The 24,369-nt window shown below is 39.4% G+C and overlaps 1 protein-coding gene across 2 annotated transcripts in view; it reads left to right on the top strand.

The window, feature by feature from the left end:
• Nucleotides 1–24,369, top strand: part of MLLT3 (MLLT3 super elongation complex subunit) — a 287,620-nt gene that overhangs the window by 150,360 nt on the left and 112,891 nt on the right. For both annotated transcript variants that reach the window (XM_058695235.1, XM_058695236.1), the window contains exons 3-4: nucleotides 6,457–6,539; nucleotides 16,696–16,839. In XM_058695235.1, the coding sequence (XP_058551218.1) occupies nucleotides 6,457–6,539; nucleotides 16,696–16,839 (227 nt within the window). The remainder of the gene's footprint in view (nucleotides 1–6,456; nucleotides 6,540–16,695; nucleotides 16,840–24,369) is intronic.

The following is a 24,369-nucleotide window of genomic DNA, read 5'->3' on the forward strand; positions in this document are numbered from 1 at the left end:
TCTAGTTTGGGGCCACGTTTGTATTTTGTTGGCTCATTTGTTATGACCTTCCTTGAAGAAATGATTATGAAGGCGGTCTTGTTTTAACATCATGGTTTTGTTCTCCCAAGGTGAAATGGATTGACCTCACCTCCGCTAGATGGGATTCGCTAACAACTGTAATCTGTAACTGCTCTGAAAGCTAAAAATGTGCATATGTTAAAAAAAAAAAAATCCTCCCCCTTTTTACCCTCTGGAGAGAGAGGCTAGGAATATTCTCAGTCTGTAAGTAAAGATTCCAAGTTACTCACAAAGGAAGTCATGTTTATGTTTATCATTAAGGGTTTTTCAACATGGCCAATTTGGAATCTCGAACTCTTTTTCAAAATCTAGGACTTTCCTCTAACATGTCAAAATTAATGATCCCTCTTTTATATATGTAATCCATTTTTTGTCCCGCTGGGCTTTCTGAGTGTGTACAGTATGAGGTTCTCTATACTTGTATAGAGATATGGATATACTCTATATATATTATGGATAAACTTTATCCATATTATCTGTTTTTTCTTCCTCATTTTCTGTGTTCCTGCTTATAGTGACTGCTCCATTTTGCTGTTTAACTTTCCTAATGCCCTCGCTCATACTTGGCTTGCCGTCCAGCCTTTCTTCTCAACTGCCAAGCGTGCTCCATCTATTCCTTTGAAGTTCATACTAAAGTTAATGTCCATTGACTCAACTCCATTTGAGAAATGATGAGCTGGGTTCAGAGATGAGAGGTGTCTGGAGACACAGCTGTAGCTTTGGGGAAGCATAGAATGAAATAGGGGTGAGAATGGAGCTTGATAGGAGTATATATAAGTAGGATTTGCTAATAGGATCAGTGAGAAAAGAGTTTGCAGCCAGAAGAGGGAAATGACCATTTGTGTTTTGGAGTATTGGCAGAAGGTTTTTCAGAGGAGATGGTGTCTGACTTGGTGACACCCTGAGGAGAGGTGAACCCTGAGGAAGTGGACAAGCGTTCCATGTCTGTCCGGTTAGTTAACGGTATCTAGCTTGTTTCATAAAACTTAGTGGAAGTTAATTGGACAGTTGTTCTCTTGCGTGACCACGGTTCTTTATTACATATAAAGCAATTAGGTTTTTAGAGTTGAATTTTTGAATTATAAACAACCACCACTACCACAAGGTAAAAACCTTAACAATGGAACTCAAAAGTTGCCTGATGTTACCTTTAATCCCTTTTCAGGGAAATGAGGAAATGACCCAAAAGGGGGCAATATTTTTTGTTGTTTAGAAATACCTGTTTTGAAATGGGCTGAATAGAAACAATGGCGGGATCTCTTTGTGTGTGTTCCCGTGTGTGTGTGTGTGTGTGTGTGTGTGTGTGTGTGTGTGCATGCTTATAGAAACAAAAACAAGACTCAACACTTGATTTCAAAATGTCCTTTTCAAAATGTCACAAGTGTAAAGTGTCAAGGCTTGGCCATGTTCAGTGGCAGTGAGGTGCTCAGACTGCTAGATGCTAGCCATGGACTTCTAAATGCTCACACAGGACAGTTCAGGGCAGAGACACCTGCCAGGCAGCACCCTGGTTCACTGTTCTTGGAGGCTCTGAAATGGCAGAACTAGAGCAGGGAGGGAAGGAATCCAAAATGCTCAAACCAGAAGGGACATTTGGCACAAAGCATTGGTAATGACCAGTCTATATATAGAGTTTGGTGTGTTTTTTACTTCCTGAAGGGCTCAGCACAGTAAATAAAGTAAAACCAATAATTATCAATGGCCAACTGAGCCTTGTCCTTAACAAAAGTATTCACATGGGCATAAATCATAGGGTCTAAGCCAACAGACTGGAGAGGAATCTATCAGCTGTTTTCCTAAGGATTAGGGGAAAAAACTGTTGCCTAGTGATAGTTTTTAAAGCTTTAATTGAGGATCTGATGGATTTGTAAGAGTGTCTTCTTTTCTTTCTTTTTCTTTTTCAGTGCCAAAAACATGGGATCTTTTAAATAATGAATTAAACATATTTATTGAGTATGTATATGTATATGAACTTTATGATATAAGCACAAATCTATTCATGTAACAAACATTTATTTCCCTGTACCAAGCACAGGTCTTTTGAAGCCCTTTTCCCCTAAATGAAGCATATTAAAAACCTTAGGTAGTGAGTAAGATTTTGACTTAATTCTAGGTTAACCAAAACCTTTTTTCCCCTTCATGTGTTTTTCTTCCTTGTGTAAATTTTTTGCTCAACTTAGTTGATGGTCATTGTATAGAGTCAGTTATACTACATGTGTATATGGGTAGTGTGCCTATTTTTGAGGAGCTGTTTTAGGAAAAAAACCCAATTGCTCATTATTTACATGCATTTTGGGCTGTTTCTCTTCTGCATGAGTGTTGTATGTTGGTAGATGATACATGTGATTACTTGGAGCATGGACAGAGAACATTTTCTTGGACAGAGAACATTTCCTTTGGTTCTTTTGTTTTTTAAATATTTTTAAATGTTTATTTAATTTTGAGAGAAAGCATGAGCAGGAGAGGGGGAGAGAGAGAGAGAGAGAGAGAGAGGGAGGGAGACGGAGGGAGACAGAGAATCCCAAGCAGGCTCTGCTGTCACTGCAGAGCTTGACACGGGGCTTGAACTCACGAACCATGAGATCATGACTGAGCCAAAAGCAAGAGTCGGCCACTTAACCAACTGAGCCACCCAGGCACCCCTGGACAGAGAACAGTTTGAAAATGTCTCATAATTAGAGCCTTGGACTACATGAGCAGGGAAGTGTGGAAGGAGATCAGAGACATGCTATTTATGGCGATACAATGTTAGTTACAAAATGACACTGAATATCTTCTGGCTCAATTTGTTAACTTAGTCTCTTGAAATTTGGTACTATCAGAATTAGAACCAGTTCCATGTTGAGCCCTCAGCTTTCAAGAGAAGACTCTTCTGTGGCAACACAGAACATTCAACAAACATTCGTTGAACACCCTTTACTTGGCTCACTGTTAGTGCCCAGAGTTACAGATACGAGTAATAGTGAGGTTGTTGACCTCAAGGGGCTCAGTCCAGTGGAGGAGTCTGAGAGGTGAGTGAATGTTATCTGCCAGTCTGATAAGTGCACCCACCTGATATGTGCAACAAGAGAGGCTTGGAAGTGGAACAAGGGAGGCATTCTGAAAGAGCTAACATCTGGGCTGGATTTTGACAGGAATAAGAGCTTCCAGTGATTTCTGCTGAGTTAATTTGCATGGTTTAAAGAATGAATGTTAATCCTCCCATTTTACCGTCACCTAAAAAAAATTGATGGCTTTCTGAAGCTGAATATCCCCTTTAATAACTTCTGAAACTTGATCTTTTATTACCTAGATCTTAAAATTATCTGATTCTCAAACAATGGAGATGAAGAATGAGTTTCAGGGTTTAGGACACTTAGATCTTATGAAGGTGACATCGTGGCCAGTGATTATGGGACAGGGATTCTTTCCCCCCACCCCCCCAATGTTTGTTTATGAGAGAGGGAGGGAGGGAGGGAGAGAGAGAGAGAGAGAGAGAGAGAGAGACAGTGCAAGTGGGGGAGGGGCAGACACACACACACACACACACACACACACACACACACACACACACACACACACAATCCAAAGCAGGCTCCAGGCTCCGAGCTGTCAGCACAGAGCCCAACGCGGGGCTGGAACTCATGCTGAAGTTGGGCGCTCAACCACTGAGCTACCTCGGCTCCCCAGAACAGGGATTCTTAATGAAGAAGTGTTGCTGAGTGAAACAAGGTCTCAAAGGTGGTCCTATTAATTTAACAATAATTGCTTTATGTCTAATGTACTACTATCCCTACTGGCTAAAAAGTTTCTTAGTTTTGCCTCCTGTTTCTTGTTAAGAAGTAGGTTAGAAACTGATGTTAATGCTTTAGGTTATAAGAGACTTGAATAAAGAAATTAACGAACTACTTACCCTAGTTTGACTTTCTTCTGATTAGAACACTGTGTATTTGTATTGCTGCTGGTTTTCTCGCACGTTTAGTGTGTATAAAAAGTTTCTCTTGTTTGCTTCTAATTAAGAACTCAGGGTGCTCTACACACGTTGTCCATTGTTCTTTATGAAAATATTGCATTTAAAAATAATTGAGGTATGCGTTGGTAAATAGTTTCTTATAAACCAGACTTTTACAGAATATGAATACATAACAGATCATTTCCTTTAGAGGGTGGGAAAAAATCTAAAACTTTCAACTGGAAGATGGGCTCACTAACAGCTGTTTCCTATAATAGAAGCAATTTGCATGCAGAATAGAGAAAATGAATTATACAAAAGGGTGTATAGAGGAGCAGCTATAACTTCTCTGACATGTGCGGCAGCCCACAGAATAAACTTCCTTCAAATGACATTGGCATGATTAATCCCAAGCAACCTGGACACTGAAAGTGCTGTTCTGAAAAGACTGCTTTGCCGTCTGGAAATGTCATGGGTGTAATACGAGTCTTCTCCTTGGGGTCGGGGGTGTGCTCAGTGCTTTTAGTGGCATACCCTCTCCCGAGGGTTCAGGATATTTGAATATTCATGACAGGTTGGCAGGTGGTTAGTAGATGCAGGACTGAAGCTACTCTGAGTTGTTTTGCATTTGAATTTTTTTTTTTTTTTTTTTTTTTTTTTAAATCAGAGAAACTTGTAAGGTCAGGTGAGAGTCCTCACTCCTGATTTACTTCTGATGTCAGTTTGGGGAAATGTTCCTGAGGTGGGCTGAAGGAGACTTCCAAGTGTTCCAGTCCTATCTTCAGTGTACGTCTTCATAACCATATTTGTACTTGGGGAGGGTCTAACCAAGTTTTATGTACATTATCATCATCGCCTAGAAGAAAAACGCCTTACACGTGTGTTCCTACCCATGCTTACGGATAGGTAGATGGTCTTCTCTCTTTTAAAGGGAAAGGAAATGGAAACTGTCTAGAGAATTCTTAGTCCGGGTGCCATGGAGTTGCGTCTTCTAATCTGAATCTAGGGGTCTCTCCTTGCTGCTTTCTTTCTGTTTTCATCTGAAAAGTTTCCATGCCAGTTGGCTAGCTCATGGAGTAGATCACCTGCCTCACTTGAGTAACTTTTTGAGAACTTACGCGTGCCAGGATCTGTGCCGTGTCTTTTATGTACATCATCCTGTTTAATCCTCCCAGTGTTTGGAAGAAAACCCAAGGTTCAGAGAAGTGGAGTAACTTTCTAGAGGTAGCCTGGTCAGTCTGAGTTGGATCCCAGATTGGCACCCAGGTGTGCCTATGCCCTTGACACTTGGCACTCTATGTTCCTGGGGTAAATGTTTCCGTCTTTGAGGACTGGAAGGAAATTACACACGATGTTCCAGAATACACTGTAGTACAACTCTGTGGGGTGTCCAACCTGTGATTCTAGCAACTCATGCTTTGGGAAGGTAAAAGGAGAAGAGAGGATAATACTTTGTGGTCTGGAAAGGTCACAGAATTTGTGATGACATTTGGATTTGAACTAAGAGAGGATCCTAACAGTGGTATCAAGGTGTGAGGGAAGGGATGAAAGGAGGACAGGGCACACTTGGGAAATGCTGCGCATATTTGCGGGGAATTGAAGGAAGCACAGGAGGACGGATGAGTGACAAAAGAGGAAGGCTGGAAAGGTAGGCTGGGGCCCTGCTGCGGGGGACTTGAGTTACCACACAGAGGACTGTGTCGCCTTGATGTTCAGCATGTCTGTGATGACTTCTTTGTGACACTATCAAATACAGCCTCAACTAGAATACTTTCAGATGGCTTGTGACTGATTTTGATTTACTTAATTGACATTCTAGTGGTATGAATCCTAGTTACCTTCTTTAGGGTGTCTCTCATTTCCCAAGAGCTTGCCTAAAATAGTCTTGCCTAATTCATTTTTGGGGGAAATCGAAGAGGGTGACGCGATGGACACGAATAACATTGGGAGATTCTGGACTTGGAATTTTCTGAGGAGGGAGGGTATCCTGCCACTTGTTGGCATGGAAATCGGGATGTCTCCAAGAAGTGAGGGGTTTGAGGGTGGGGTGATTTACAGGAGAGATCTGACACAGACAGTACATTTGTCAGGGGACTTTCAAGCTTTAGATCGTAGGAGCTCTCCCCAATCTCCCTAAAGCTTCAGGGCAGGGTGAGAACACCTGAACTCAAGTCATTAATGATCACGGTTGACTGTGGTAAAATGCCCCCCATCAAGATTTGAACAAATAGCTTACCATATTTGCTTTACCTAGGAAAATTATTGTAGATTCTGAAAAAGAAATAGAGATCAGAAAGGGAGATGGGGACTTGGGAAAGGGCTGTGAAAATTGGGCATGATCTAGACGGGAGAGTGGGGTTTTCTTTCTTTTTCTTTCTTTTATTTATTTATTTTTTTCAGAAGAAAGAAGAATGTCTTTTTGTCTTTATTCTCCTCTCACCTATTTTTTCTTTTTAATGTTGCAGTGTGCAAAGATCCACCTTACAAAGTAGAAGAATCTGGGTATGCTGGTTTCATTTTGCCAATTGAGGTTTATTTTAAAAACAAGGTATGTAATCTTTACCCATTAATCTTTCAGTAGAAGATCCGCCATTAGCCAAACAATGTTTAAAATAATTTTGATTCATAAATACGCCTATCACTAGATGATTTTAAAATAAAAGTTAAATTTGTCTTCTAGGAATTTTGGCTATTGTTACCCTTAATTATAGAGGAAGTGGCTAAAAAAGATAATTTCAGTTCTCTGAAGCCAGATTATATGAAATTCATTAAACTTTCTTTTTAAGAGAAGAATGATTACCATTTGAAAAAAGATTAATGTATGTTTGTAAAGCAGAAAAGACATTATGTTTTTTCAGTGAAATGCTCTTTTTCTCATTTGCGTATTTCTAGAATTTTAGACACTTGCAAACAAAAATCTCTCATGTATCCTTAGCTGCCACGCACACATGACATACGTATACAACTATATCAACTTGATGTATTATGGATTCTACTGGATTTAAAAGTATATATGTAGCACAATACAGACTATATAAAATTGGATAAGTTGCTCAACCTCTGTAGGCTTCACTTTCCTTAATTATAAAATGGGGATAGGATAAGAGTATCTATCTCATAAGGATTAGATACAATATGTCTGCACAGAACATTTAGAATAATGCTTCAGTATATATGTAAGCACCTAGTAAATGCTAATGATTACCTTTCTCAGTAACCCCACTGAAATATTCACATGGTTTTTTTTTTTTAATCAAAATCAGAATTTGTTGAGATGCATTTGTGTCCACTTATGTGATGTGGCTTTACATTGATGTATTGATTGTTTTTTCCCCTCATTTCTAGTTGGATTTCCTTTAAAAAGCTTTTAGCTTTCTTTTGTTTTATTTAAAAAATTGAGATATAATTTATATACCATAAAATTAATTTTTAAAAAGTATACACTCATTGGTTTTAGTGGATTGTGCAATCATCACCACTATCAAATTCTATGACTTTCTTAGTATTTTCATCACCCCATAAAGAAATTCTGTACTCACTGGCACTCACTCCTCATCCCCCTCACCCCCATCCCCTGGCCATGATTAATCTACTTCCTTTTTCTATACAATTTCCTATTCTGGAATAGTACAATATATGACCTTTTGTGCCTGGCTTCTTTCACTTAGTGTATCTTCAGGGTTTATCCAAGCTATAGGATGTATCAATAATTATTTTTTTAATACCTGAATAATATCCCATTGTATAAATATACCACATTTTTGTTTATTAGTTTGTAATTTGATGGACGTTTGACTTACTTCCACCTTCGGCTACTGTGAATAATGCTGTTGTGAATATTCACATACAGATTTTTGTGTGGACATATGTTTTCAAATCTCCTGGTATATATCTAGATGGAGTGGGTGGGTCGTATGGTAACTCTTGGTTTAACTTTATGAAGAACTTCCAACTGTTTTCCAAAATGACCATACTATTCTACATTCCCACCAGCAACGGTGGGAAGGTTCGTTTCTCCGCATCCTGGAAAACACTTGTCATTTTCCATTTTAATTTTTTTTAAACGTTTATTTATTATCAAGAGACAGAGAGACACAGAGTGTGATCAGGGGAGGGCCAGAGAGAGGGGGAGACACAGAATCCGAAGCAGGCTCCAGGCTCTGAGCTGTCAGCACAGAGCGCGATGCAAGGCTTGAACCCACAAACCACAAGATCATGACCTGAGCCGAAGTCGGAGGCTTAACTGAGCCACCCAGGTGCCCCTATCATTTTCCATTTTAAAAATTATAGTTATTATGGTGCATATGAAGCAGTTTTGATGTGCACTTGCCTGATGAGTTACAATTTTTGAGCATCTTTTCATATGCTTATTGTCCATTTGTTTATTTTCTTTGGAGAAACGGCCATTTAAATCTTTTGCTCATTTTAAATTTTTAAATTTTAAAAATGTATTAACTTTTTAGAGAGAGAAAGTATGACTGAGCGTTGAGGAGGGGCAGGGGGACAGAGGGAGAGGGAGAGGGAGAGGGAGGGAGGGAGGGAGGGAGGGAGAGAGAGAGAGAGAGAGAGAGAGAGAGAGAGAGAGAGAGAGAGAATGAAAATCTTAAGCAGGCTCCATGCCCAGCGTGGAGATCAATGCAGGGCTTGATCTCACGACTGTGAGATCATGTCCTGAGCCAAAATCAAGAGTCTGATGCTTAACCTACTGAGATACCCAGGTGTCCCCCATTTTTAAATGTATTCATTTTCCATTTAAGTGGTTGTGGGTTTTTTTTCCTTTTCTTTTTTTGAGTTTATTTATTTTGAGGGACAGCACATGTGGCAGAGGGGCAACGAGAGAGAGGGGGAGAGAGAGAGGGGGAGAGAGGGGGAGAGAGAGAGGGAGAGGGAGAGGGAGAGAGGGAGAGGGAGAATCCCAATCAGGCTCCACACTGTCAGTGTAGAGCCCAATGCGGGGCTTGAACTCACAAACCATGAGATCACCACCTGAGCTGAAATTAAGAGTTGGCTGCTAACTAACTGAGCCACCCAGGTGCCCCTAAGGTGGTTGTGTTTATGGGAGGGAATCCAGAGGCTGTCTCTTCACCCATCCCCATTTTTAATACTCTAGAAATTTAATTAATAAAGATCATGCAGTGCTTTTCTTCCTTCTTGTCACACTGTTCACATCCAGTGTTTTATTTCATCTAGGCATTGGGCTGTCCACAGGAAGAGTCTAGGCTTTTAAGCCAGAAAAGACATTGTTCCAAAGAAGCTAGGGGATAGGCTCTTATCGTCTCTTGGGAGGATCATACTGGGTATAGCATTCTATTCTCATCACCTTAAGTCAATTTAACATTGCACTGACTTCAATTTGGAAACAGTGCTGCAGTGAAGTATCTTCATCTTCTCTCTCTCTCTCTTTTTTTTTTTTTTTTTAACCTTTTCTGGTCATTTTTACAGGCTGTCAGTTCAACAAAAAATATATTTTCTGAACTGTCCAATTTCTTTATTTGCAGAAATAACTGGAATCTGCCTACACACCAGATTTTAAGAGGGCAAAAGAAAGATGAAGAGGTAGCATGTATGTGTGTGAGCACATATCACACACACACACTCACACACACACACACACACACACACACACACAAGTTCAGTCTTCTCGGCACTTTGGGTAGTCGTTCTTATTATGGCGGAAAGACCTCTTGTTTACTTGTTTTGTGAAGAATTTTAGTTGATTAAAAAGTGACGGAAGAAAGAGGCACATGGAGATGGAAAGCAGTAATTCCTACGGAGCCATTAGGAAATAGACACTTGGGCCAAACACTACTGAAGTAGATTTTTTGTTTAGCATCCACGTTAGCTGATTTCTATTTTCTAGTTTGAGATTTTCGTTAAGATTTTGTATTTAATAATGATTGCTGTTTTTATAGGTGCACAATGAGACATGTAGATTTCAGTGTTTGTAATTTGAAAGAGTGGGATACACCTAATTGGTCCTGTGTAGAGATGTAGATCAATAAATGGTGGGTTAATAATACATGAACTCCTAGGGGCACCTGAGTGGCTCAGGCGGTTTAAGCATCTGACTTCGGCTCAGGTCATGATCTTGCAGTTCGTGAGTTTGAGCCCCGCACTGGGCTCTATGCTGACAGCTCAGAGACCGTTTCAGATCCTCTGTCTCCCTCTCTCTCTCTCTGCCCCTCCCCAACTCGTTCTCTCTCTGTCTTTCAAAAATAAATAAGCATTAAAAAAAACACGTGGAATGCTATGTAGCAGTTGATTTAGCAACATGGATAAGCAAAAACAAAAATGATGACAACTTAAAAGTCACAGAATTCTATGTATGTGGTTATGATATCATTCATGTATATTTTTATAAGCCACTGAAGCTGAGAATAAATGATGTTCTAGAAATACACATACATAGTATAAGAGTGTGAATTGAAATGATACCACAGGAACTAAATAGCATTGGTTATTGGGGAAGAGGGATAGAGCAGCTTATATTTATAAAATTTTATTTCTTTGAAGAAAAAGGTAGACACAGTAAAAGTGTTAACATCTGTTTAATCTCAGCGGAAGGTTCCTGGGTGTAGTATTTAATGTTCTTTTCTGTATGCTATTAAGTTTTTAATTAAAAAAAGAAATTATTGCTTTGTCCTCTCTTTTCATTGATCTTGCAGTTTTTTACAAACCAAAGGTTTGCTGTATTCTCCGAGCTGGATATATTTCTCGTTCCTCTTCCCTCTGAAATGATCTGTGGGTAAAAATGTAGTAAGTCCAGGCTCTTGCCCCAGAATAGACATTCTGTGTCTTCTGAGTTTTTATCATTTTATTCAGCCCTGGAGTTTATTCGACTTTGTCTTAAGAATGAACACTCATTACAATAATGGTTTATGAAAAGTATTGTTCAGCTTTCAGAGGAGGTGAAAGCAAGCTCCAAGTGATCTTGGGAGAGTCCTACTGCTGCAGATTGAGGATGAGATCATCCTGTCCTCCATTCTGTCTTCATCGTTTGCTTTCCCTGCTTCCAATAAGCCTCTTTTCATTTCTGCTCTACATTTAGTTGCAAAGTCAGAGTCATTACCCCAAAAGGGGGTGGGGGTGAAGTGTCTGTCACTACTTCTTTTGGGTTCATGTATGTGTATTCTGTCTTAGTTTGTATTTGTGTTCAACAAAATAAGCTTCTCTATGAGAATTACGAGTGTTGCAGAAACTTGAAACCAATAGGCACACTGATAAAACATAATTGACTCTAGCATTTTAGGATGAAAGGACTCCCTGCTTCTCTCTTTCATTCCGTCCTCAGAGAAGGTACCTGAGGAAATGTCAAGGACCGAGGCAGAACAAGAGGGACAGTCTGATCTTGCCAAAACCAGTTTTCCACCTCTTAGAGGAAGTGTAGTAGCTTTATGTGTAGAATAAATGCATGCTTTCTTGTTTGAAATTTGAGAAGACTCTTTCCTGAGGAGCATAGATGGACATAATAATGAAGTCTGCCCTCTAAGAAAGAGATCCGTTGGCTAGAGCACAAGTTTGTGAGTACTTTCTCCTTCCTGAAGAGAAAAAAGAAAAATCTTTAAAAGAAAATTGCACTCAGGATTCATAGAAAGGTAGTCACTTTCTGTGGTCATTACCCTTAGTTTTATTGAAAAGTGGTCTTTCTTTCTTTCTTTCTTTCTTTCTTTCTTTCTTTCTTTCTTTCTTTCTTTCTTTCTTTCTGGTATAAAAGTGTTGTGGACTATGAAGTGATACTGAAAAGTATGTAGAAGTATACTCTTTGAGTCCTTTTAATCATTGTTAACTATTTGGTGTTGTCTTTCCTGATCCCCGCCCCCCCCCCCCCCCCCCGCCCCCATAAAGATGCACAGATAAAATCTATGTCAAGTAAAGATAGGCAGGGGCATAATATATCATACTTTAATATTTTCTATGACTTACCTTTAATCTACTTGGCACTATGCCTTTCTTAATCTGTCTTAAAAATGTTTTTTAAATATTTATTTATTTTTGAAGAAGAGAGACAGAGCATGAGTGGGGGAGGGGCAGAGAGACAGAGGGAGACACAGAATCGGAAGCAGGCTCCAGGCTCCGAGCTGTCAGCACAGAGTCCCCATGCGGGGCTTGAACCCACGAGCCGTGAGACCATGATTTGAGCCGAAGTCGGACGCTTAACCGACTGAGCCACCCAGGTGCCCCTAAATCTGTATTTTTAAACATCTGAATGGTATTCAATGATATGATATACTCACTGAAAGATCATTTCAATTTTTTTTTTTTTTGCCATTACATACAGTACTACTATGAACATTTTATAATATATGTATCTTTGTGCACATATTTGGATATTTCTGTGGGAAGAGATTCTTAGAAGTAGAATTACTGGGTTAGCATGTTGATAGCTGTTGCCAAATTGTCTTCCCAGAAGGCTTTACAAATTTACAGTCCCAATTATAAGGCAGAAAACAGCCCTTCTTATGTTTTTAATTAAATTCTAAGGTTGTGTTGACTGTTTTACAATGGAGAGGAAAGGCAGGTAAGTAGAAAAATGACCATAATTCAATGTGATAATTACATTAATAAAGGAATGCTATAAGAGGGATATCTAATACAGATTGGATTGGAAGTATTAAGAAGGCTTTCCAGTGGATTTCATGCTTTATCTGGGTTTTGAATAATGAGTGCATTAATAAGCAAGCAAGGGAAGGGAGAGGTGCTGGGAGAGAAAACTGTTTAAGTGTGGGGAGCACTAGATGTGAAAGGCAAAACAAATGAGGTAATGTAGAGTACTGGGAACCACAAGTGCTCCGAAATTATGGAAACACCGGGTGTCATAAGAGAACAAAGGAAATGCAGGAAAGGTATTAGAGGACTGAGATGGTTATTCCAAGGAAGAGGGATTTTATCCTGTGGGAGATGATGAGTCATTAAAGGCATTTATATCAATGAAAAGATGTAATCTACTTTTTGTTTTGGAAAGATCACTGTCTTGCCACTGTAGGAGGTAAAATGGGGTGAGTTGAAAAACAAGGAGGTGACCCGGTGAGGATTGACGAAGGTCTAACTAAGGCGAGGGTATGGGAACTGGACAAAAGGGTTGGATTTGAGAGTTCCTAAGGGAGAATATGGAGTAGAACTTGGGGACTATTTGAGTGTGCTGAGCAAGGGAGAAGGAAGAGCTGGGGATGGTTTTTCTGTATTTTAACTTTGGCAAGAGATGAGGATTTCTGTTTGCCAAAATATAGAGTATGGGAGAAAGGACAGATGAATAGAACTCCAGTTTAAGACAAACCGTGACTTTGAAGTTGCTGTGGGTCAACTTGGTGGAGATGTGGGCAGATGTGGTGTGGAGACCCCATAAATGGCAGTCAAGTGGGAACTGGGCTGGAGGTACAGATAGGGGAGTCATTGTCATAGAGGTAGAAGTGACACCCTGTGAATGGGCATCAGCTCCTTGGGGACTTTGCCCAAAGTTAAAGGATGTTTAAGGGTCAGTGAAGAAAGCAGGGAGGCCGGTGAAGAAGACTGAGAAGGAATGCCAGTAAGCGTGAAGAAAACCAGGAGGGAGGGGTATTCTGATGAAAGAGGAAAGGAGCAGGTTTCATGCCGCTTGGAGGTAGAAGAGAAGAGGCAGGGGCGCCTGGGCTGCTCAGTCAGTTAAGCATCTGACTCTTGATTTCAGCTCAGGTCACGATCTCACGGTTGGGAGATCGAGCCCCGCATCAGGCTTCATGCTGAGTGTGGATCCTATTTGGGATTCTCTCTCCCTCTCTCTGCCCTTCCTCTATCTCTCTGTCTGTCTCAACTAAATCAATAAACATTAAAACAAAAGAAGTGTAGAGATAGTGAGTGAATGAGTGGAGACTGATTTGGAGAAGTTTGGATGAGGAGATAGAAACCATAAATTTGTAGCAGGTAATGCCTACATTTTGACAGTTTCAGGAACTAAGACTTTCGAGTTAAAAGACCCAGTTTCACATCACTTTGTTTCATCACATTACATATATAAAAAGTCCTTTCTTTTTAAATTTTTTAATGCTTGCTTATTTTTGAGAGAGAGACCGAGCATAAGTGGGGGAAGGGCAGAGAGCGAGGGAGACACAGAATCCAAAGCAGGCTCCAGGCTGAGCTGTCAGCACAGAGTCCAACATGGGACTTGAACTCACAAACTGCGAGATCATGATCTGAGCTGATTTAGAGGCTTAACCCACTGAGCCACCCAGATGTTCCAGTAGTTTTTTTTTTTTTTAAAGAAAAACATTGCTTTATTTGACTATGTAAGATTTTAATATGTCATATACTAAATATATATATATATATGATATAAATATATATATATATATATCATATATATATATATATATATATAAAGCAAGGCAGTTTGTAAAAGTGTTAAACATGGAAGTACCATATGACCCAGAAATTCTCCCCATAGGTGTATATTCAAGAGAAATGAAAACATACGTCTAGATAAAAACTTGTACACAAATGTTAATACCAACATTGTTTATGGTAGCTAAAAAACATAAAAAATACACATATCAATCCACCAGTGAGTGGATGAAAAAAACTGGTATACCCATTCATTGGAATATTATTCAGCCATAAAGAGGAACTAAATAACTGATGCATTACAACATGTATGAACCCTAAAAACATCATGTCACATTAAAGAAGACTGTCATAAAAGATGACATGCTGTGTGTGGGTATTTTTTGTGTTTGTATGAAATGCCAGCTCCACAGAATAGGCAATTCTAGAGAAACAGAAATAGATTATTAGTGGTATAACGGAATGCAGGATCTGGGGGAATTGGAAATGACTACTAATGTGTTTGAGTTTTCTTTCTGGAATGATGAAAATGTTCTGAAATTAGACGATGGTGATGGTTTCATAATTCTGTGAATACACTAAACACCACTAAGTTGTATACTTTCAAAAAGGGTGGGTTTTATGGTTTGCGAATTACTTCTCACAGCCATTAAAAATAAAATGACAAGGCTAAGGACTAATGAAAACAATTACAACATGTCACAAAGATGGTTTGTATTTGTGACACAAAAGGAGTTTTTATGTAAAGTAATACAACAAATTCTAAGTGCCTTAATTTCCTCATTTGCAAAGCAGGACTCAGAACTGACCTTGAGGAGAGCTATAAGAATTGAATGAGATAACTGTTAATGTTAATGTTAGTTATTGTTACTATCCTCAGTCTTCATTTCACCTGGGATGTTTGAGAATCGGTGTGGAGAGAGGTTTAAATGTTTAGCTAACTAAAGTAATGCCTTGAGAGCAGAACTCGGGTATCGTGAAATTCTAATGATTCTGTTCTTTTGGAGATGATGCTTATTTTGTGTTCCTAGTTCATTTCAGGGCTGTTTATGGCATTTCTGCTGTGCACAGGTGCTAAATGAGTTGTCGGGCGGTGTGCAGTGACGATTCAACTATTGTTCCCCCTTTCAAGAATCTTCTGATTTCACAGGAAAAAGGGAGATAATAGGATGATCAACCTAAGATGTGCAAGGGTGAGAGAGAGATACAGAACAGAGGAGAGGCAGTGGGAAGTTGGGAGTGGAGTTTCTAGGAAGGTTTCCCCAAAGTGATACCTGAAAGGAGAAGGACGAGAAGTTACTTAGGTGACACGAGGGTGGAGGAATGGAGGAGGGCAATGGAGGTAGTCATGTAAAGCAAGGGTGAAACCCAGGATTAGCCTAGAGCGTAGTAAATACTGGAACAACCAATAGCCATGTGTTCCTTGACAGTGGTGAGATAAGGAGCCAAGAACCGGGTTCTGAAAGCCCCTATGAGGCCTTCACGTGAGCTTTTGATTTTAATCTAATGGCGACTGGAAGGAAGCTTTTGAAATTTTCATCAAGCTGTAAAAATCGCTAGGTTTTTGGCTGCTAAGGGTAATTTTGAGGCCTCAATGAAGGAGGAATTGAAGAGGAATCCATCCGGAAGGAGGAAGACTTACAAGAGAAAGGAGCATATTGTAGTTTGGGCAATGAGTAAGAGTATGGGTTAGAGGGCTTGTTCAAGAAATATTTAGGAGAGAAAATGGCAGTTCAGTTGTTGGTGATGGTGGAGGTGGGTAGAGTGGGAAGGGGAAGAAGTGGCTTCAGGGTTATCTTAGGTTTCTAGGTGGGTGGCTGTGTTGGTGGTGTTATACCACTTGAGATATTGCAAGAAAAGTGGTGAGTTTATTCTCTTAGAAAGCCAGAAAGTGATTCATCAGGTATTTCCATTTTGCTCTGTAGATAATTCCTTGATAATTTTCTTTCGCCAGCACTTTGACACTATAGCTGTTGGGTATCTGTGAAGAATAAAACTTTACTCTTAAAATCTGGAGATATGGGATGCCTGAGTGGCTCAGTCGGTTAAGCATCAGACTCTTGATTTCTGCTCAGGTCATGATCTCATGAGTCATGAGTTCAGGCCCCGCGATGGGCTCTGCTCTGATAACACGGAACCTGCTTAAGATTCTCTCTCTCTCTCTCTCTCTCTCTCTCTCTCTCTCTCTCTCTCTCTCCCTCTCCCTCTCCCTCTCCCTCTCCCTCTCCCTCCCTCCCTCACTCCCTTACTCCCTTCCCCTCTTCCTTTCTCTCTCCCTCTCCCTCCCTCCCTCCTTTTGTCTCTTGCTGTCTCTGTCTTTGTCTTTCAGAAACAAACTTCAAAAAATTTGTATATGAATAACTCTTCTCTTAATTTTTTTTAATCTCTAGGAAGAACCTAAGAAAGTCCGCTTTGATTATGACTTATTCCTGCATCTTGAAGGCCATCCACCAGTGAATCACCTCCGCTGTGAAAAGCTAACTTTCAACAACCCCACAGAGGAGTTTAGAAGAAAGTTGCTGAAGGCAGGCGGGGTAAGTGGCACTGTCTTGTGAAAAACCTTTGCCATCAAAAAATAGATGCTAGTGTGTTAAGTATAATAATGTGAGAGTGGTAAAAGAGAGGAAGTACCTTAATGACCTAGCTATGGACTCATGGTTTGGGATAAAGAGGTACGCAAACAATAATCTTTTAACTAGGTATGAATCTGAAATTGCACTGTTGGTTAGAATAGCTTTATAGTCCACGCAGTTGAAATCTATTTTAACAAAAAGCCAAAAACAATAAACCCTGCCCAATTAAAAGCACAATGTGTGAACTTTGTTATATCAGTTTATAGAAGCTTTTAGGTAAGGTTGGAAGTCATGTTTAAAATTAAATAGGTTATTATCCAGATTTTCTTGATAAAAATTAATAGAAAAGGTATACTCATTCACATTACATGTTTACGTCGTTTAAATACACCTTTTACTTTGTTTGTGTTATATGGAGGTAAAAGGTGGATTTCTTTTTTTTTTTTCTTTTTTTTTAAGATAATGATAGCCAAGGTGTGATAAATATTTTGTCAGTGTGATTTGGTTAGGATGGGGAAAGATTTTTTTTTTTAATTAAAAAAAAATTTTTTTAATGTTTTTATTTTTGAGAGAGAGACAGCCAGCAGGGGAAGGGCAGAGAGAGAGGGAGACACAGAATCCGAAGCAGGCTCCAGGCTCTGAACTGTCAGCACAGAGACTGATGTGGGGCTCGAACTCACAAACTGTGAGATCATGACCTGAGCCGAAGTTGGATGCTTAACTGACTGAGCCACCCAGGCGCCCCTTTAATTTTTTTTTAATGTTTGTTTATTTTTGAGAGAGAGACAGAGACAGAGACAGTGTGAGCAGGGGCAGGGCAGAGAAAGAGGGAGACACAGAATCTGAAGCAGGCTCCAGGCTCTGAGCTGTTAGCACAGAGCCCGACACAGGCTTGAACTCACGAACCATGAGATCATGACCTGAGCCAAAGTCAGACACTTAACCAACTGAGCCACTCAGGCATCCCAGGATGGGGAAATATTTTTAAGTGGAGTGTCTTGTAGCACAAACATATGGAATATTTGCTGCTGTCAGCTATACAGACAAGCTGTTTACCAGTGGAAATCTGCTCTACTGTGGGTGCCATTGTAATCACTGTCCTCATTTTACTTCAGATGAACTTCCTGTGTCCTCTTATGTGGGCAGTTCAGACCCCATGAAGTGTTGAAACATGTTCCTTTTTTAGAATTTTCTTCACTTCACTTTAGTTTTTCTGGAAGGTGTTTGATAGTTTTGCATCCATGAACTTATCATTATGTGCAAATGTGTGGACCATAACTGCGCAAAATGCCTCGTTTCTACCATAAAAGCTACCTGAGGGCTATGCAGGGAAGAACACAGTTTTTTCCCTTTATTGCAACCCCTTTTTGTGGGCTTATCAACAACCACTTTGAGAAGTTATGGACCCTCTCATAAGAGAATCACCCATGTATGCACTTGTGTGAACATTTGGGGTTACATGGAACTCCCAAGGTTCATGTTTTGGGAGCCCAGTTTTGCCAAGCTCCTGTCCTTTCAGCTGAAATACTAATATGCATTTGAAGCGTTGTAAGTACCTTTACACACTTCATTCAGCATTGTACTATGTCAGTAGATTATGGGTTAAATAGGTATTGCGCCAGCTTTAGAAAATGAACCACCACATACAGTATTTTATGGGGAAATATATGCATGAAGAAATAGCCTTTGGTAATACAACTCATTTTAAAGTTGGATATTTGTTATACATTTATTAAGGAAGTGGTTTTTTTTAAAAACCTATTTTATTCTTTTCGTAGTTACCAAGAACACAGTGTTGATGCTATTTACCTGTGGCTATGCCCTTAAAAATGGAACTGGTCCCTTCTTGGGTATTTACCCAAAGGAAATGAAAACACTAGTTGGAAAAGATATATGCACCTTTATGTTTATTGCAGCATTATTTACAATAGCTAAGGCATAGAAGCAACCTGTGTGTCCATTGATAGATTAACGGATAAAGAAGATGTGGTATATATGTATAATGGGATATTGCTCAGAAATAAAAAATGAATGAAATCTTGCCATTCATGACAGTGTGGATGGACCTAGAGGGTGGATATTCTTTCAATTTTTTTATTATTATTTTAGAGAGAGAGAGAGAGAGAGAGAGAGAGAGAGAGAGAGAGTGTGTGTAAGCAGGGGAGATGGGAGATGGGGGGAGAGAGAGAGAGAGAGAGAGAGAGAGAGAGAGAGAGAGAGAGAGAGAGAGAGAGAGAGAGAGAAAATCTTAAGCAGGCTCACACTGAGCCTGATGCAGGGCTTGGTCCAATGACTCTGCGATCGTAACCTGAGCTGAAACCAAGAGTCAGATGCTCAGCTGAGCCACCCAGGTGCCCCTAGAGGGTGGATATTCTGTTAAGTAAAGTAAGTCAGAGAAAGACAAATACCATGATTTTACTACTATGTGGAATCTAAAAACAAGCCAAACAAACAAAACCAAATAAAACAAACAAAAAACCCAGAAAACAGACTTGTAAATACAGAGAACAAACTGGTGTTTGCCAGAGGGGTGGAGAGGAGAGGGTTGGTGAACAATGTGAAGGGGATTAAGAGGTACAAACTTCTAGTTATAAAATAAGTCACGAGTATGAAAAGTATAGCATAGGGAATATAGTCAGTAAGATTGTAATAAGTTTGTATGGTGACAGATGGTGGTGGCTACATGTATGGTGAGCATTTCAGAATGTGTATAGTTGTCGAATCACTCTGTTGCACACTTGAAACTAATACAATATCGTATGCCAATGGTACTTCAATCAAAAGAATGAACCGGTTTATTTTAAATCCTGATTCTCATTTTCTTTCTATGATGGTGGCATTCTCTGCTTCTGATTATTCCTCTCGGCTCTGTAGTTAGGTGGGTAATTGGAGCCTGTAGATTCTGGAACTTGAATATAGCAGGCTTCTGATAAGAGTTGTAGGAAAAAGTAAATATGACACAAGAACTGTTAAAAACCCTGCTTAGTCCCAGAGTACTTAAGGGTTGCTTGCGAGCTGAGGAAGAGGTTACAGGTCAGTGATAATGCAGCAGGGCGCAGGCCTGCGTCCTGAGAGGGTCTCCACTAGATTTCTGTCTCACTCTTGTCGGCCTTTATTGCAGAATTATCCTCCTTGACTTCTAACTTTCCTTCTTTGTGTTTCTTTTTAAGTGCTGTTTGAAGCCTGCAGATTTTTTCCTATTAAACTTAGAGGGTGTCTTGGCACCTCTAAAATAAGTTGAAATGTGAAACATTCAGGCACACCAGTTACTTCACATAAATTCTTTAAGGGACTGACGCCAGTAAATTTTGTGGTAAAATTAAAATTAAAAAAATTGTTGAAGTAATGGTAATCCCATAGATTTGATTTTAAAAAATCCATTGAATAGGGGAATATTAGTCTTCTATAGAAATGTGAGAATCTATAGACTAATAAACATTTTTTGGCTTACCTAGATTTTTGGCTACCTTGTATTGTTTTTACCTGATGTGTAAACATTTATCATTGTGTTAGTTTATTAATACAGCCAATAATGGTGTTACTAACTTATGAGCCATTTTGATTTTATTAGAAGTATATTTTTTAAGGGGCATCTGGGTGCTCACTTGGTTAAGCCTCTGACTTCAGCTCAGGTCATGATCTCAAGGTTCGTGGGTTCGAGCCCCACGTCGGGCTCTGTGCTAACAGTTCAGAGCCTGGAGCTGCTTCGGATTCTGTGTCTCCTTCTCTCTGTTCCTGCCCTGCTTGCGCTCTCTGTCTCTCAAAAATGAATAAATGTGAAAAAAAAAGTTTTTAAATAATAATTAAGAAATCTTTTTTTTTTTTTTGAGCTTTACTGGAACAATTGACATACATATAACATTGTAGAAGTTTAAGGTATACATTGTATTGATTTGACACACTTGTATATTGCAGAATGACTCCCACCATACATCTCCATCACGTCACATAATTACCATTTCTTTTTTTGGTGAGAACATTTAAGATCTGCTTTCTTAGCAACTTTGAAATAGTAATTCAGTAGCATTACTTATAATTGCTCTGCTTTCTGTTAGATCCCCAGAACTTACTCATCTTATAACTGGACATTTGTACTGTTTGACCAACATCCCCACCCTTTCCCCCACCCTGCAGCCCCTGGTAGCTACCAATCTAGTCTCTGTTTTTAGGAGCTCAGCTTTTTTAGATTCCACGTATAAGTGATATCATGTAGTATTTGTCTTTCTCTGACTTTCACTTAGCTTAATGCTTTCGTTTCCACCACGTTGTCACAAAGGGCAAGATGTCCTTCTTTCTCGTGGCTGAATAATATTCTGTTATTTTATCCATTCACTTATTTCCAGATCTTGGCTGTTGTAAATAATGCTGCAATGGACACAGAAGTACAGATGTCTTTTCAGTATCCTGTTTCCATTTCCTTTGTATACACACACACACACACACACACACACACACACACACAACCACAATTGGGATTGCCAGATCCTGTGGTAGTTCTAGTTTTAACTTTTTGAGGAACCTCTGTATCGTTTTTCTGTGGTGGCTGCATCAGTGTCCAGTCCCACCAACAGTGCATTTGGGATTCCATGTTCTCCATATCCTTGCCAATACTTACCATTTCCTTTCTCTTGGATGATAGCCATCCTGCCAGGTGTGAGGTGATGTCTCGTTGTGATTTTGATTTGCATTTCCCTGATGATGAGTGATGTGGAGCACCTTTTTATGTACCTGCTGACCACTGTGTGTCTTCTCAGGCAGCACTTTAAATTGGATTGTTTGTAGTTGCTGCTAGATTAAGGTGTATGAATTCTTTATATATTTTGGGTATTAAGCCCTTATATGATTTGCAGACATTTTCCTCATAGGTTACCTTTTCATTTTGTTGCTCATTTCCTTTGCTGTGCAGAAGCTTGTCAATTTGATATGATGCCACTTGTTTATTTTTGCTTTTGTTGCCTTTGTTTTGATGTCTGTTAGAAATCTTGGTCATGACTGTGTCTCTTTAGATAAACTTTTTTTTTTTTTTTTCTTTGCCTGGGTTTTAAGGTCAGGAGGGGATGCTGACCCCGTTACATGGGGTCGCCTGGATGGCTCAGTCGGTTGAGTGTCTGACTCTTGATTTCTGCTCAGGTCATTATCCCAGGGTCATGGGATTGAGCCCCACGCTGGGCTCTGTGTGTTGAGTATGGAGCCTGCTTGGGATTCTTCTCTCTCTCTCTCTCTCTCTCTCTCTCTCTCTCTCTCTCTCTCTCTCTCTCTCTCTCTCTCTCTGTTTCTCTCCCTCCCTCCCCCTTTGCCCCTGCCCTACTCATGTGCTCTCTCTCTCTTAAATTAAAAAAAAAGAAGGGGCGCCTGGGTGGCTCAGTCGATTGAGCATCCGACTTCGGCTCAGGTCATGATCTCGCAGTTTGTAAGTTTGAGCCCTGCGTCAGGCTCTGTGCTGACAGCTCAGAGCCTGGAGCCTGCTTCAGATTCTGTCTCTCTCTCTGCCCCTCTCTCTCTCTGCCCCTCCCCCACTCATGCTCTGTCTCTCTCTCTCTGTCAAAAATAAACATTAAAAAAAAATTTAAAATAAAAGAAAAAAAATTACTTGTATGACATAGATGTATATGTTCTATCTTTAAAGGAAAAACTTAATCCTGTATTCTTATGTACTGTGTGAAATCATTACAGCTTGAGGCATGAGTGGAATAAGCTTACTGTTTTGGCTATGGTTCTTTCTCCTTTTTCTTTTAAACCAAAAGTACACAGCACCATTAAAAGTTGAACTTGGCTTTTCAAGATATCAGAAAGGTTATTTTTAGAGGCGGTAGCATCTTGGAAAAATGCTTCTAACTTTTAGAAGAAAACGATTCCAAAAATTTGGCTTTTTCTAGAAGAATCTTAAAAAATTGCAGATTTTTTTCTACTTGAAAAAGTATAAATCAATAACTACAAGACAACCGTTTTTTTTTTGTACTGTTACAACTTGTTTCTAACTAGTTTGCAAAAAAAAAAAAAAAAAAAATGTACCCTGTGTTCTTCTGTTGAGTAAGTCCCTAATATTAAGGAGATTCTTACTTAAAAAAAAAAAAAAGAAAGAAAAACTTCTGTGAGAAGGACATATTTGTAATTAAGCATTATTTTGTGAAAATATAGGAATACAGAGTTATTTCAGATGCTAAAGGTAGTTTCCTCTAAATAAGAAGAGCTTGCTAGGGAAATTGTAGATTTTGTTTAGGGCCTAGCCCCTGTCAGGCTTTAAGTAAGAAGAAGAAGGTAGGGGCCAGGAGAACTTCTGAGAGGAGATTGCCTTTATTTTGAGATCTTATTTTATATTTTGGTTGGTGGGAGAGGTAGAGGACAGTGAGCAATAAACTTTTGAGGGTAAGACTTGATATAATAATCTATTTGTCCTTGAATTTTGAAGCAAGAAGACCAAATGTGCCCTATAGAGAAGCATCTCTGAATTCCAATGAGATGTTTCTGCTTGGTTTTTTTTGTTTTTTTTTTTGTTTTTTTTTGTTTTTTTTTTTATAAATGAACAGATGAATCCTTCTTTAGTGATTTTCAAAATGCTCATTAGGATGTCAGGATTTTTTTTTTATTTATGATCATAATAGATTATTTGTTTCTTTATTGATCACTTTCTTAGTAGCTAGAGTTCAGTCCTACCGTGCTGAAGGGTTTAACATCCATTACTTTTGATTGAAAGTGGATGAGGTTTTCTTCTGCGTGTGGGCTAAGTAATGATAGTGTATTGTCATATAAGCTGAAAGTCCTTGTTCCACTAACTCACTTCCCTGGCTTTCATGTTGGGAGGGAGTGTGATACAGTTGGAAAAGCTTTGAAATGAAGCAGATTTAAGTAGAGACCTCATTTTTGTCGTCTTCTAGCTGAAGAAAGTTATTACATCTCTCAGAATCTCAGTTTATCCATAAGAGACTCTTACATACGGAGAACAAACAGAGGGTTGCTGGAGGGGTTGTGGGAGGGGGAATGGGCTAAACGGGTAAGGGGCATTAAGGAATCTACTCCTGCAATCATTGTTGCACTATATGCTAACTAACGTGGATGTAAATTGAAAAAATAAAAAAAATCCACAGAAAATCATGGTAAACTCGAATGATATGTTGTGTTGTACTGAGAGATACCTATGATTCCTTTAATCTAGATCTTAAAGGTATGTCCTAAACGTCACAATGTATAATTATTTTTCTATGGTAAAAAAATTTTTTTTTTCAGTTTATCATCTGTGAAATGGGTGAGACTGTATTTTCCTCACTGGGAATGTCCAACCATGGTGTGTGGCACATAGTAGATATTCAGCCCCTTGTTTTTTGGTTTGTTTCTTGTTTTTTTGTTTTCTTCCTTTGTTGGTTTAGAAAATCAACAGATCTTGGGGCACCTGGGTGGCTCAGTTGGTTAAGTGTCCAACTCTTGGTTTCGGCTCAGGTCATGATCTTGTAGCTCACGAGTTTGAGCCCCACATAGAGCTCTGAGCTGAAGTGT

This window comes from Neofelis nebulosa, chromosome 12 (assembly GCF_028018385.1).
Source record: "Neofelis nebulosa isolate mNeoNeb1 chromosome 12, mNeoNeb1.pri, whole genome shotgun sequence".
Lineage (NCBI taxonomy): Eukaryota > Metazoa > Chordata > Mammalia > Carnivora > Felidae > Neofelis > Neofelis nebulosa.